A 12003-nucleotide genomic window follows, 5' to 3' on the forward strand; every position below is an offset into this window, starting at 1 on the left:
CTGATAGTTTTCAGCGGAACATGTCTATCATATATCCCTGTATATATTGTGGTCCAATATTCAATTGCTGAATCTGGGTCTGTGATATCGTATACAGAAGAAAGTCTGGATTTGTTCACGTCATCTATGAACAGTTGTTCATTGAATTTTGAGAAGCATCGATAGGTTATTGTTTATTGTGACCTGTTTTAGAAATTCTTACTCTATTTATCCCCCATGTGACACAAATTGGATCGTGATCACTGGAGTTAAAGACAGGGACACAAGTCTCTAATATGCTGATTTTATTGGAAGTGTATATGTGATCTATGAGCGTCTGTGAGTTGGACGTGACTCTGGTGGGTGTACTGATTAACTGATGTAGATTAAAGAAACTCATTGTTTGATTCCACTGCTTATTTACTTTGATAAGGTCATTGTTGAAGTCACCAAGTAAGATAATTTCCTTTGATTCTAAAGTGACAGCGTCTATCATTGCAGTGAATCTGTCTAACCAGTTCACCCGTTCTGCGGGATTCCTATAACAGAAACCAGTTAAAATTGAGGGGGTGTTCTTCAGCTTCACTTCTATCCACAATGATTCTACATCGTGTTTTTCTAAATTAGGTAGACGTTTGAAGGTGAGGGATTCGCTGACATAGACAAGGAGACCAGTCTCTCTGGTTTTGGTGGAGTCATTTCAGATGATATCATATCCTGGAATGTACATGTCAGCATCACTGATATGTTCGGAAAGTCTCGATTCTGAAAGCTCAAGTACATGAAATGTCTTTCTATGGTTAGTTAGCAAGGAAGATATATCAGCAGTTTTATTAACTGCATGCTTGATATTTGAATGGACAATCCGTAGACCTTCATTTGACGGCCATACTTTTTGGTTTGTGGTCATTTTAATGTTCAATATGTGGGGATTAGAGGTACTTGTCAATGGAAGGGGGGATTATAGGTACTTGTCAATGGAAGGGGGGATTATAGGTACTTGTCAGTGGAAGAGGGGATTATAGGTACTTGTCAATGGAAGGGGGGATTATAGGTACTTGTCAATGGAAGAGGGGATTATAGGTACTTGTCAATGGAAGGCGGGATTATAGGTACTTGTCATTGGAAGGGGGGATTATAGGTACTTGTCAATGGAAGGGGGGATTATAGGTACTTGTCAATGGAAGGGGGGAAACTGAAAATTTTTAATAACAACAACAACCAAGAAAAAAGAAAAGATAATAAAAAGAGCAAGCGGAAACGCAATCAATAGATTGATAGATAGATAGTGTATATTGTACAGTTTACATACAATACACATTTATTTATTTGTTTGTTTATTTATTTTTCTTTTTTCTTTTTCTTTTTTTTTCTGCTCCATTATCTGCACCATTTCAGTGGCATTAGTCCCACGCCGCTCATTTAGATTCCCCCATACACGGCCACACCCGGGTTCGTCCGTCGCAGTTCCACCGTCGGTAGTCCGCAGGAAGCCATCGATGTTAGGTTGCCAGGAGGCCACACACCAGAGGAGACCATGAGTCACTTCGGTGGTGTTCAGTGGTGCCTGTTCTGATTCAACGTACTTAGGACGCCACCTACTAAGCCCCCTGCTAACGACAATAATGGCTTAGTCGCAGAGCCAGACTGAGTGAGCGTCCCTCCCAGAGTGGAGACCGCCACCACGTCCCTCAAACAACAGCCCCCCATGAATCTGCCGATACTGAAGACATTGACAGGACTCACTCCAAGCACAGATGTGGAGGGGTATCGAAACTGAGGTCACCATGAGAGCAGGGCATGAAAGGCCACAGACTTTGAGACTGTTTTGTTTATATTGATGATGATGTAGGAGGAGGAGGAGGATGACGATGACGATGTTGCTATGGGGGTCCATTTTGGTTTGGGACTGCGTGACAAGGCTGTACTCTACGCTTCCTGTCATAATGATATCCTGGCGTTAACCAGGCCTGAGAGATACAGACACTTGCAGTGTTGGTCAGGTAATTAGAGCAACACACCCGAAGACGCGCCCTTGAAGTGGATGACATTCGACTGTGTAGTCCCAGTCTCCCCATTTAAGCCCACATCACACTCTACTCTGGGTAGGAGCCGGCCACAGGCCGAAAAACCCACCTCTGCTGGGATTCGAACCCGCGTCCTCCAAGCCGTCAGTCCGCGATGCTAACCACTTCGCCACGGCGGCTGGTATCTATTTATTTATCTATTCATGTGTGTGTTTGTTTATCTGTTTATTTTTCTATTATTTGTTTATCTCTTAATGAGTCTATTTGTAGTCTTCAAAGACGTTTTAGTAAACCTGTGATTATTGTGCCAGAAATTAGATTTTCCCTTTTTAATTTTTAGAGGCTGTCTGGTTTGGTGTTTCCAGGTTGTTTTAAGTTGATTACATTACACCACAGAGCAATTATATGTACCTTTGTTCCTTTAAAACATGATCCTATTGCTCTACAGAATCCAAAACAGTTGGTTTTAAATGCATACAAACCATGGGCATGGCTATTTCAATCGATGGACTGGAAACGAAGCAAAATGAAAGAAATGAAAATAATCTGAAACCATGTTAATGAGATAGACAAATTAATGTACATGCCTTTTTCCGCCCAGCCCTGTCAGCAAGAAGAGATGTGGGGGTGGGGGTGGGGGTACACATGGAGAGAGGAAGAGGAAGCAGGGGTGTGAAAAGTCAGGGACATCATCATGTTTGTCACTGCCATTACTGGAGTCACTGTTCTGTCCAGGCCATTTGAAAGGACAGCCTCTGACAACGACCGGATCTTCTCCATCCTGAAAACATTCACCTTCTTTGCCGACAACATTTCCAACAATGTTCTGAAGGAACTGTGTGTCGTGGCTCAGCTGGAAGTGTGGAAAGAACAGGATTTTACAGGTGTGTTTGGCGTGTGTGTAGGTAATGAACAGGATTTTACAGGTGTGTTTGTTGTGTGTGTAGGGTTTGAACAGGATTTTACAGGTGTGTTTGGTGTGTGTGTAGGTAATGAACAGGATTTTACAGGTGTGTTTGTTGTGTGTGTAGGTAATGAACAGGATTTTACAGGTGTGTTTGTTGTGTGTGTAGGGTTTGAACAGGATTTTACAGGTGTGTTTGGCGTGTGTGTAGGTAATGAACAGGATTTTACAGGTGTGTTTGTTGTGTGTGTAGGTAATGAACAGGATTTTACAGGTGTGTTTGTTGTGTGTGTAGGGTTTGAACAGGATTTTACAGGTGTGCTTGGTGTGTGTGTAGGTAATGAACAGGATTTTACAGGTGTGTTTGTTGTGTGTGTAGGGTTTGAACAGGATTTTACAGGTGTGCTTGGTGTGTGTGTAGGTAAAGAACAGGATTTTACAGGTGTGTTTGGCGTGTGTGTAGGTAATGAACAGGATTTTACAGGTGTGTTTGTTGTGTGTGTAGGGTTTGAACAGGATTTTACAGGTGTGCTTGGTGTGTGTGTAGGTAATGAACAGGATTTTACAGGTGTGCTTGGTGTGTGTGTAGGTAATGAACAGGATTTTACAGGTGTGTTTGGTGTGTGTGTAGGTAATGAACAGGATTTTACAGGTGTGCTTGGTGTGTGTGTAGGTAATGATACAGGATTTTACAGGGGTGTTTGGCGTGTGTGTAGGTAATGAACAGGATTTTACAGGTGTGTTTGGCGTGTGTGTAGGTAATGAACAGGATTTTACAGGTGTGTTTGGCGTGTGTGTAGGTAATGAACAGGATTTTACAGGTGTGTTTGTTGTGTGTGTAGGGTTTGAACAGGATTTTACAGGTGTGCTTGGTGTGTGTGTAGGTAATGAACAGGATTTTACAGGTGTGTTTGGCGTGTGTGTAGGGTTTGAACAGGATTTTACAGGTGTGCTTGGTGTGTGTAGGTAATGAACAGGATTTTACAGGTGTGCTTGGTGTGTGTGTAGGTAATGAACAGGATTTTACAGGGGTGTGTTTGGTGTGTGTGTAGGTAATGAACAGGATTTTACAGGTGTGCTTGGTGTGTGTGTAGGTAATGAACAGGATTTTACAGGTGTGTTTGGTGTGTGTGTAGGTAATGAACAGGATTTTACAGGTGTGCTTGGTGTGTGTGTAGGTAATGATACAGGATTTTACAGGGGTGTTTGGCGTGTGTGTAGGTAATGAACAGGATTTTACAGGTGTGTTTGGCGTGTGTGTAGGTAATGAACAGGATTTTACAGGTGTGTTTGGCGTGTGTGTAGGTAATGAACAGGATTTTACAGGTGTGTTTGTTGTGTGTGTAGGGTTTGAACAGGATTTTACAGGTGTGCTTGGTGTGTGTGTAGGTAATGAACAGGATTTTACAGGTGTGTTTGGCGTGTGTGTAGGGTTTGAACAGGATTTTACAGGTGTGCTTGGTGTGTGTAGGTAATGAACAGGATTTTACAGGTGTGCTTGGTGTGTGTGTAGGTAATGAACATGATTTTACAGGTGTGCTTGGTGTGTGTGTAGGTAATGATACAGGATTTTACAGGGGTGTGTTTGGTGTGTGTGTAGGTAATGAACAGGATTTTACAGGTGTGTTTGGTGTGTGTGTAGGTAATGAACAGGATTTTACAGGGGTGTGTTTGGCGTGTGTGTTGGTAATGAACAGGATTTTACAGGTGTGTTTGTTGTGTGTGTAGGGTTTGAACAGGATTTTACAGGTGTGCTTGGTGTGTGTGTAGGTAATGAACAGGATTTTACAGGGGTGTGTTTGGTGTGTGTGTAGGTAATGAACAGGATTTTACAGGTGTGTTTGGTGTGTGTGTAGGTAATGAACAGGATTTTACAAGTGTGTTTGGTGTGTGTGTAGGTAATGAACAGGATTTTACAGGGGTGTGTTTGGTGTGTGTGTAGGTAATGAACAGGATTTTACAGGTGTGTTTGTTGTGTGTGTAGGTAATGAACAGGATTTTACAGGGGTGTGTTTGGTGTGTGTGTAGGTAATGAACAGGATTTTACAGGTGTGTTTGGTGTGTGTGTAGGTAATGAACAGGATTTTACAGGGGTGTGTTTGGTGTGTGTGTAGGTAATGAACAGGATTTTACAGATGTGTTTGGTGTGTGTGTAGATAATGAACAGGATTTTACAGGGGTGTGTTTGGTGTGTGTGTAGATAATGAACAGGATTTTACAGGGGTGTGTTTGGTGTGTGTGTAGAGATGGCGATGTTGGAATCGGCCTAAAGTACCGAACAGATGGCAAGTTGTTTAACCTCAGAAGGCTTCAAGCAAAAACGAAGGTCATGACAGACATCATCAGAGACTTTTTGTTTGCTGATGATTGTGCCCTCAACGCTGGATCTGAAGCTGACATGCAACTCAGCGTCGACAAGTTTGCCACTGCCAGCAGGAACTTTGGCCTTACCATCAGCACGAGGAAAACTGAAGTTCTCCATCAGCCAGCCCCAGGGAAACCCTACATTGAGCCCAACATCACAGTCAACGGTCAGAGACTCAGTGCGGTGGAGCGGTTCACATACCTTGGCAGCACACTATCACGAAATGCGACCATCGACGATGAAGTGAACGTCAGGATTGCAAGAGCAAGCGCAACTTTTGGCAGACTCAGTGCAAATGTCTGGAACAGAAGAGGCATTAGTCTTGAGACCAAGCTAAAGGTCTACAGAGCAGTAGTTCTCCCCACACTACTGTACGCCTGCGAAACTTGGACAGTGTACCAACGACATGCCAAGAAGCTGAACCACTTCCACACAACATGCCTCAGGAAGCTACTGAACATCAAGTGGCAAGACAGGACCCCAGACACAGAGGTGCTCGCAAAAGCCACCCTTCCCAGCATCTTCACCATCCTGATGCAGTCCCAGCTTCGCTGGGCTGGACACGTGGCGCGCATTCCAGACCATCGGCTGCCCAAAAGGCTCTTCTATGGCGAGCTGCAACAAGGGAAGAGATCACACGGAGGTCAGAAGAAGCGCTTCAGAGATACTCTGAAAGTCTCTCTTAAAGCGTTTGATATCAACCCTGACTCCTGGGAGGAATCTGCAGTGGACCGTGACAAATGGCGCGCTGCTGTATACAAAGGCGCCAAGTTGTGCGAGGTCAACAGGACTGCTGCAGCTGTTCAGAAGAGGCAGGCCAGAAAGTCACGGGCAAACAAACCCCCTGACAATGATATGCCTGTCTTTGTCTGCCCCAAGTGTCAGCGAACATTTCGTGCGCAGATTGGACTATTCAGTCATCTGCGCATTCACAGATAGATTCATGTGCATCCTGGTGTGTTTGTAGGTAATGAACAGGATTTTACAGGTGTGTTTGGTGTCTGTGTAGGTAATGAACAGGATTTTACAGGGGTGTTTGATGTGTGTGTAGGTAATGAACAGGATTTTACAGGTGTGTTTGGTGTGTGTGTAAGGTTTGAACAGGATTTTACAGGTGTGTTTGGTGTGTGTGTAGGTAATGAACAGGATTTTACAGGTGTGTTTGGTGTGTGTGTAGATAATGAACAGGATTTTACAGGGGTGTGTTTGGTGTGTGTGTAGGTAATGAACAGGATTTTACAGGGGTGTGTTTGGTGTGTGTGTAGGTAATGAACAGGATTTTACAGGGGTGTTTGGTGTGTGTGTAGGTAATGAACAGGATTTTACAGGTGTGTTTGGTGTGTGTGTAGGGTTTGAACAGGATTTTACAGGTGTGTTTGGTGTGTGTGTAGGGTTTGAACAGGATTTTACAGGTGTGTTTGGTGTGTGTGTAGGGTTTGAACAGGATTTTACAGGTGTGTTTGGTGTGTATAGAGTTTGAACAGGATTTTACATGTGTGTTTGTTGTGTGTGTGTAGAGTTTGGAAAGGATTTTACAGGTGTGTTTGGTGCGTGTGTGTAGAGATTGGAAAGGATTTCACAGGTGTGTTTGGTGTGTATAGAGTTTGAACAGGATTTTACATGTGTGTTTGTTGTGTGTGTGTGTAGAGATTGGAAAGGATTTTACAGGTGTGTTTGGTGCGTGTGTGTAGAGATTGGAAAGGATTTCACAGGTGTGTTTGGTGTGTATATAGTTTGAACAGGATTTTACATGTGTGTTTGTTGTGTGTGTGTGTAGAGATTGGAAAGGATTTTACAGGTGTGTTTGTTGTGTGTGTGTGTAGGGTTTGGAAAGGATTTTACAGGTGTGTTTCTTTGTGTGTCATTGTGGAATTTGTGGAGAAAATCGGATTTTACAGGTGTGTTTGTTGTGTGTGCAATGCACACACACATACACACTCACATGCACACACACACACTCACATGCACACACACACACACACACACACACACACACACACACACACACATACATGACAGAACACTTGTTCTCATATACATGAATGGCTTCTTTGGAATAGGAATCCAGTAGGATGTGTGTATAAGTGTGTGCATGTGCAGATACACTGTGCATAGTTTGCAGCCTTAATATGTGTATATGTATGTTTGCATATGTGGGTTGACTTAATGTGTACATACATACATATGTTGATTTCATTCACAAATAAACAAGATGACTGGAAAGAACTGAATTTTTCCTATTTTTATGCCTAATTTGGTGTCAACTGACAAAGTATTTGCAGAGAAAATGTCAATGTTAAAGTTTACCACGGACACACAGACACACACACACACACACACACAGACAACCGAACACCGGGTTAAAACATAGACTCACTTTGTTTACACAAGTGAGTCAAAAATGACTTTTTCATTGTCTGTTAATGTCTGCACATGAAGACACTGTGTGTTTTCAGTGTCTGTTAATTTCTCCACATGAAGACACTGTGTGTTTTCTGTGTGTTTTGAGTGTCTGTTGAATTCTGCACATGAAGACGCTGTGTTTTGACTGAGTGTCTGTTCAATTCTGCACATGAAGACACTGTGTTTTCAGTGTTTGGGAACACAGGCCTTCACATGGTGCTGCGAGGAAGAGTTGTCCCCCTCACAGAGCCTCACGTCTACACTGGCCTTGAACTTGATGAACTTGAACTTCGCTCTCCAACACCCGTTCTGGAAAACTGCAACACAGTGGTCAGTGATTGTCAGTGCAAAGTGTTTAGAACAACAAATAGGTCAGTAGATAAACAGAAATAGAACAACAAATAGATCAGTAGATAAACAGAAACAGAACAACAAATAGATCAGTATATAAACAGAAATAGGACAATAAATAGGTCAGTAGATAAACAGAAATAGAACAAAAAATAGGTCAGTAGATAATCAGAAATAGAACAACAAATAGAACAAATAGATCAGTAGATAAACAGAAATAAAACAACATGTGGACGGATCAGTATCAGTATCATTAGCTCAACAGAAACAGGACAAAACAGACAGGCAGATAAAAGATATTAGAACTACTACTACCACTACTACTATTACCACCACTACTACTACTGCTGCTGGTGTTGCTGCTGATACTGCTGCTAAATTACTTATGAATTAATTGATGAACTGGTTGAGCAATGAAGACAAAGCACACACCCAATGTTTCAGCTGGAAGTGGGTGACTGCTTTGGGACACTGCACGCCATCACGGGGAAGGCCAGCACCACAAGGTGACTGTCTGTCTGTCTGTCTGTCTGACTGTCTGTCAGTCTGTCTGCCTGTCTGTCTGCCTGACTGTCTGCCTGTCTGTCTGCCTGTCTGTCTGTCTGACTGTCTGACTGTCTGTCAGCCCATCTGTCTGCCTGTCTGTCTGCTCGTCTTTCTGTCTGCCTGTCTGTCTGCCCATCTGTCTGCCTGTCTGTCTGCTCGTCTTACTGTCTGCCTGTCTGTCTGCCCATCTGTCTGCCTGTCTGTCTGACTGTCTGTCTGTCTGCCTGTCTGACTGTCTGTCAGTCTGTCTGCCTGTCTGTCTGTCTGTCTGTCTGTCTGACTGTCTGTCTGTCTGCCTGTCTGTCAGTCTGACTGTCTGTCTGACTGTCTATCAGTCTGTCTGTCTGTCTGACTGTCTGTCGGTCGGTCTGCCTGTTTGTCTTTCTGCCTGTCTGTCTGCCTGTCTGTCTTTCTGCCTGCCTGCCTGCATGTCTTTCTGCCTGCCTGCCTGCCTGGCTGCCTGTCTGCCTGCCTGGCTGCCTGTCTGTCTGCCTGCCTGGCTGCCTGACTGACTGACTGTCTGCCTGCCTGTCTTCCTTTTCACACTATAGTCTTTGTGTTACACACCTTGTAGTTCACGAAGTGATTTGTGTCTGCAAAGAATTGATTTTAACACAGTTCAATAAGACTCCTTGCACAGGGCAGGTGAAAACTGAAAATGTATGTTTTTGTTGATACAACATTTCAGGTTGTTGTTGTTGTTGTTGTTTTTATAATATATATTAAAAGATGTCATAAACACTGTACATAAATGATTTTCTTTTTTGATTTTATCAGTCAATGAATCAAAATTGCTGAACAATATGTGATGCAGCACACAAAAACCTGGCTAAGGTCGCGCCAGCTATTTTCAGCTGTGCACAAAGACGTCATTTGAGTCAAAATAATGAAAATCAAGATTTTTACAAATTATGCATCTTTGAAGTCTTCTTTTCGTTGTTGGTAAGTATTTTAGCATAAAACTGCCGAAAACTAGTGTTTTCTATGTTCTCAGACTGCCTGATACGTAGTGTATTGTATGTTTTCAGACTGCCTGATACTGTAGTGTTTTGTATGTTTTCAGACACCTGATACTGTAGTGTTTTGTATGTTTTAGACTACCTGATGCAGTAGTGTTTTGTATGTTTCAGACTGCCTGATACTGTAGTGTTTTGTATGTTTTAGACTGCCTGATATTTTAGTGTTTTGTATGTTTTAGACTGCCTGAAACTGTAGTGTTTTGTATGTTTTAGACTGCCTGAAACTGTAGTGTTTTGTATGTTTTCAGATTGCCTGATACGTAGTGTATTGTATATCTTCAGACTGCCTGATACTGTAGTGTTTTGTATTTTTCAGACTGCCTGAAACTGTAGTTTTGTATGTTTCAGACTGCCTGATACTGTAGTGTTTTGTATGTTTCAGACTGCCTGATGCAGTAGTGTTTTGTATGTTTCAGACTGCCTGATACTGTAGTGTTTTGTATGTTTTAGACTGCCTGATACTGTAGTGTTTTGTATGTTTTAGACTGCCTGACACTGTAGTGTTTTGTATGTTTTAGACTGCCTGAAACTGTAGTGTTTTGTATGTTTTCAGACTGCCTGATACTGTAGTGTTTTGTATGTTTTAGACTGCCTGATACTGTAGTGTTTTGTATGTTTCAGACTGCCTGATACTTTAGTGTTTTGTATGTTTTCAGACTGCCTGATACTGTAGTGTTTTGTATGTTTTCAGACTGCCTGATGCAGTAGTGTTTTGTATGTTTTCAGACTGCCTGATACTGTAGTGTATTGTATATCTTCAGACTGCCTGATACTGTAGTGTTTTGTATGTTTTCAGACTGCCTGAAACTGTAGTGGTTTTTTTTTTTTTAGACTGCCTGATACTGTAGTGTTTTCTATGTTCTCAGACTGCCTGAAACTGTAGTGTTTTGTATGTTTTCAGACTGCCTGATCCAGTAGTGTTTTCTATGTTTTCAGGTCCAAGCGCTGTTGGTGCTGCTGCACACATTTGTCACTTAAGTTGTTATGTTCATTGCATTTGACTGCAGGCTTTTCTAATGGCAATACACTGAATGACTTCAGATAGTAAACGTGATTTTGATCTGGGATCTAAAGCTGAAGTTCAAAAGATTCATCAGCATTACAGGAAATATTTTTTGTTCAAACACAGGTGTGGCCTCTGTCTCTCATTTAAAGATTCACTGTTTCCATTGACTGCTCTCTCCTGGCAAAACGTCACTCCTCTACTCTACTGCTGTCTCGTGGCATGACGTCACTCCTCCACTCTACTGCTCTCTCCTGGCATGACGTCACTCCTCCACTCTACTGCTCTCTCGTGGCATGACGGCACTCCTCCACTCCACTGCTCTCTCCTGGCATGACGTCACTCCTCCACTCTACTGCTCTCTCCTGGCATGACATCACTCCTCCACTCTACTGCTCTCTCCTGGCATGACGTCACTCCTCCACTCTACTGCTCTCTCCTGGCATGACGTCACTCCTCCACTCTACTGCTCTCTCCTGGCATGACATCACTCCTCCACTCTACTGCTCTCTCCTGGCATGACATCACTCCTCCACTCTACTGTGCTCTCCTGGCATGACGTCACTCCTCCACTCTACTGTTCTCTCCTGGCATGACATCACTCCTCCACTCTACTGCTCTCTACTGGCATGACGTCACTCCTCCACTCTACTGCTCGCTCCTGGCATGACGTCACTCCTCCACTCTACTGCTCTCTCCTGGCATGACGTCACTCCTCCACTCTACTGCTCTCTACTGGCATGACGTCACTCCTCCACTCTACTGTGCTCTCCTGGCATGATGTCACTCCTCCACTCTACTGTTCTCTCCTGGCTTGACGTCACTCTTCCACTCTACTGCTCTCTCCTGGCATGACGTCACTCCTCCACTCTACTGCTCTCTACTGGCATGACGTCACTCCTCCACTCTACTGCTCTCTCCTGGCATGACGTCACTCCTCCACTCTACTGCTCTCTCCTGGCATGACATCACTCCTCCACTCTACTGCTCTCTCCTGGCTTGACGTCACTCCTCCACTCTACTGCTCGCTCCTGGCATGACGTCACTCATCCACTGTACTGCTCTCTCCTGGCATGACGTCACTCCTCTACTACTGCGCTCTCCTGGCATGACGTCACTCCTCCACTCTACTGCTCTCTACTGGCATGACGTCACTTCTCCACTCTACTGCTCTCTCCTGGCATGACGTCACTCCTCCACTCTACTGCTCTCTACTGGCATGACGTCACTTCTCCACTCTACTGCACTCTCCTGGCATGACGTCACTCCTCCACTCTACTGCTCTCTACTGGCATGACGTCACTTCTCCACTCTACTGCTCTCTCCTGGCATGACGTCACTCCTCCACTCTACTGCTCTCTCCTGGCATGACGTCACTCATCCACTCTACTGCTCTCTCCTGGCAT

The 12003-nt window shown here is 43.7% G+C and overlaps 1 protein-coding gene across 1 annotated transcript in view; it reads left to right on the forward strand.

The window, feature by feature from the left end:
- LOC143285568 (cyclic nucleotide-binding domain-containing protein 1-like) overlaps nucleotides 1-12003 on the forward strand; it is a 63556-nt gene that overhangs the window by 23493 nt on the left and 28060 nt on the right. The window contains exons 6-8 of the mRNA XM_076592960.1: nucleotides 2742-2890; nucleotides 7869-8008; nucleotides 8474-8535. Of these exons, the coding sequence (XP_076449075.1) occupies nucleotides 2742-2890; nucleotides 7869-8008; nucleotides 8474-8535 (351 nt within the window). The remainder of the gene's footprint in view (nucleotides 1-2741; nucleotides 2891-7868; nucleotides 8009-8473; nucleotides 8536-12003) is intronic.

The sequence above is a fragment of the Babylonia areolata genome, chromosome 9 (assembly GCF_041734735.1).
Source record: "Babylonia areolata isolate BAREFJ2019XMU chromosome 9, ASM4173473v1, whole genome shotgun sequence".
Taxonomy (NCBI): domain Eukaryota; kingdom Metazoa; phylum Mollusca; class Gastropoda; order Neogastropoda; family Buccinidae; genus Babylonia; species Babylonia areolata.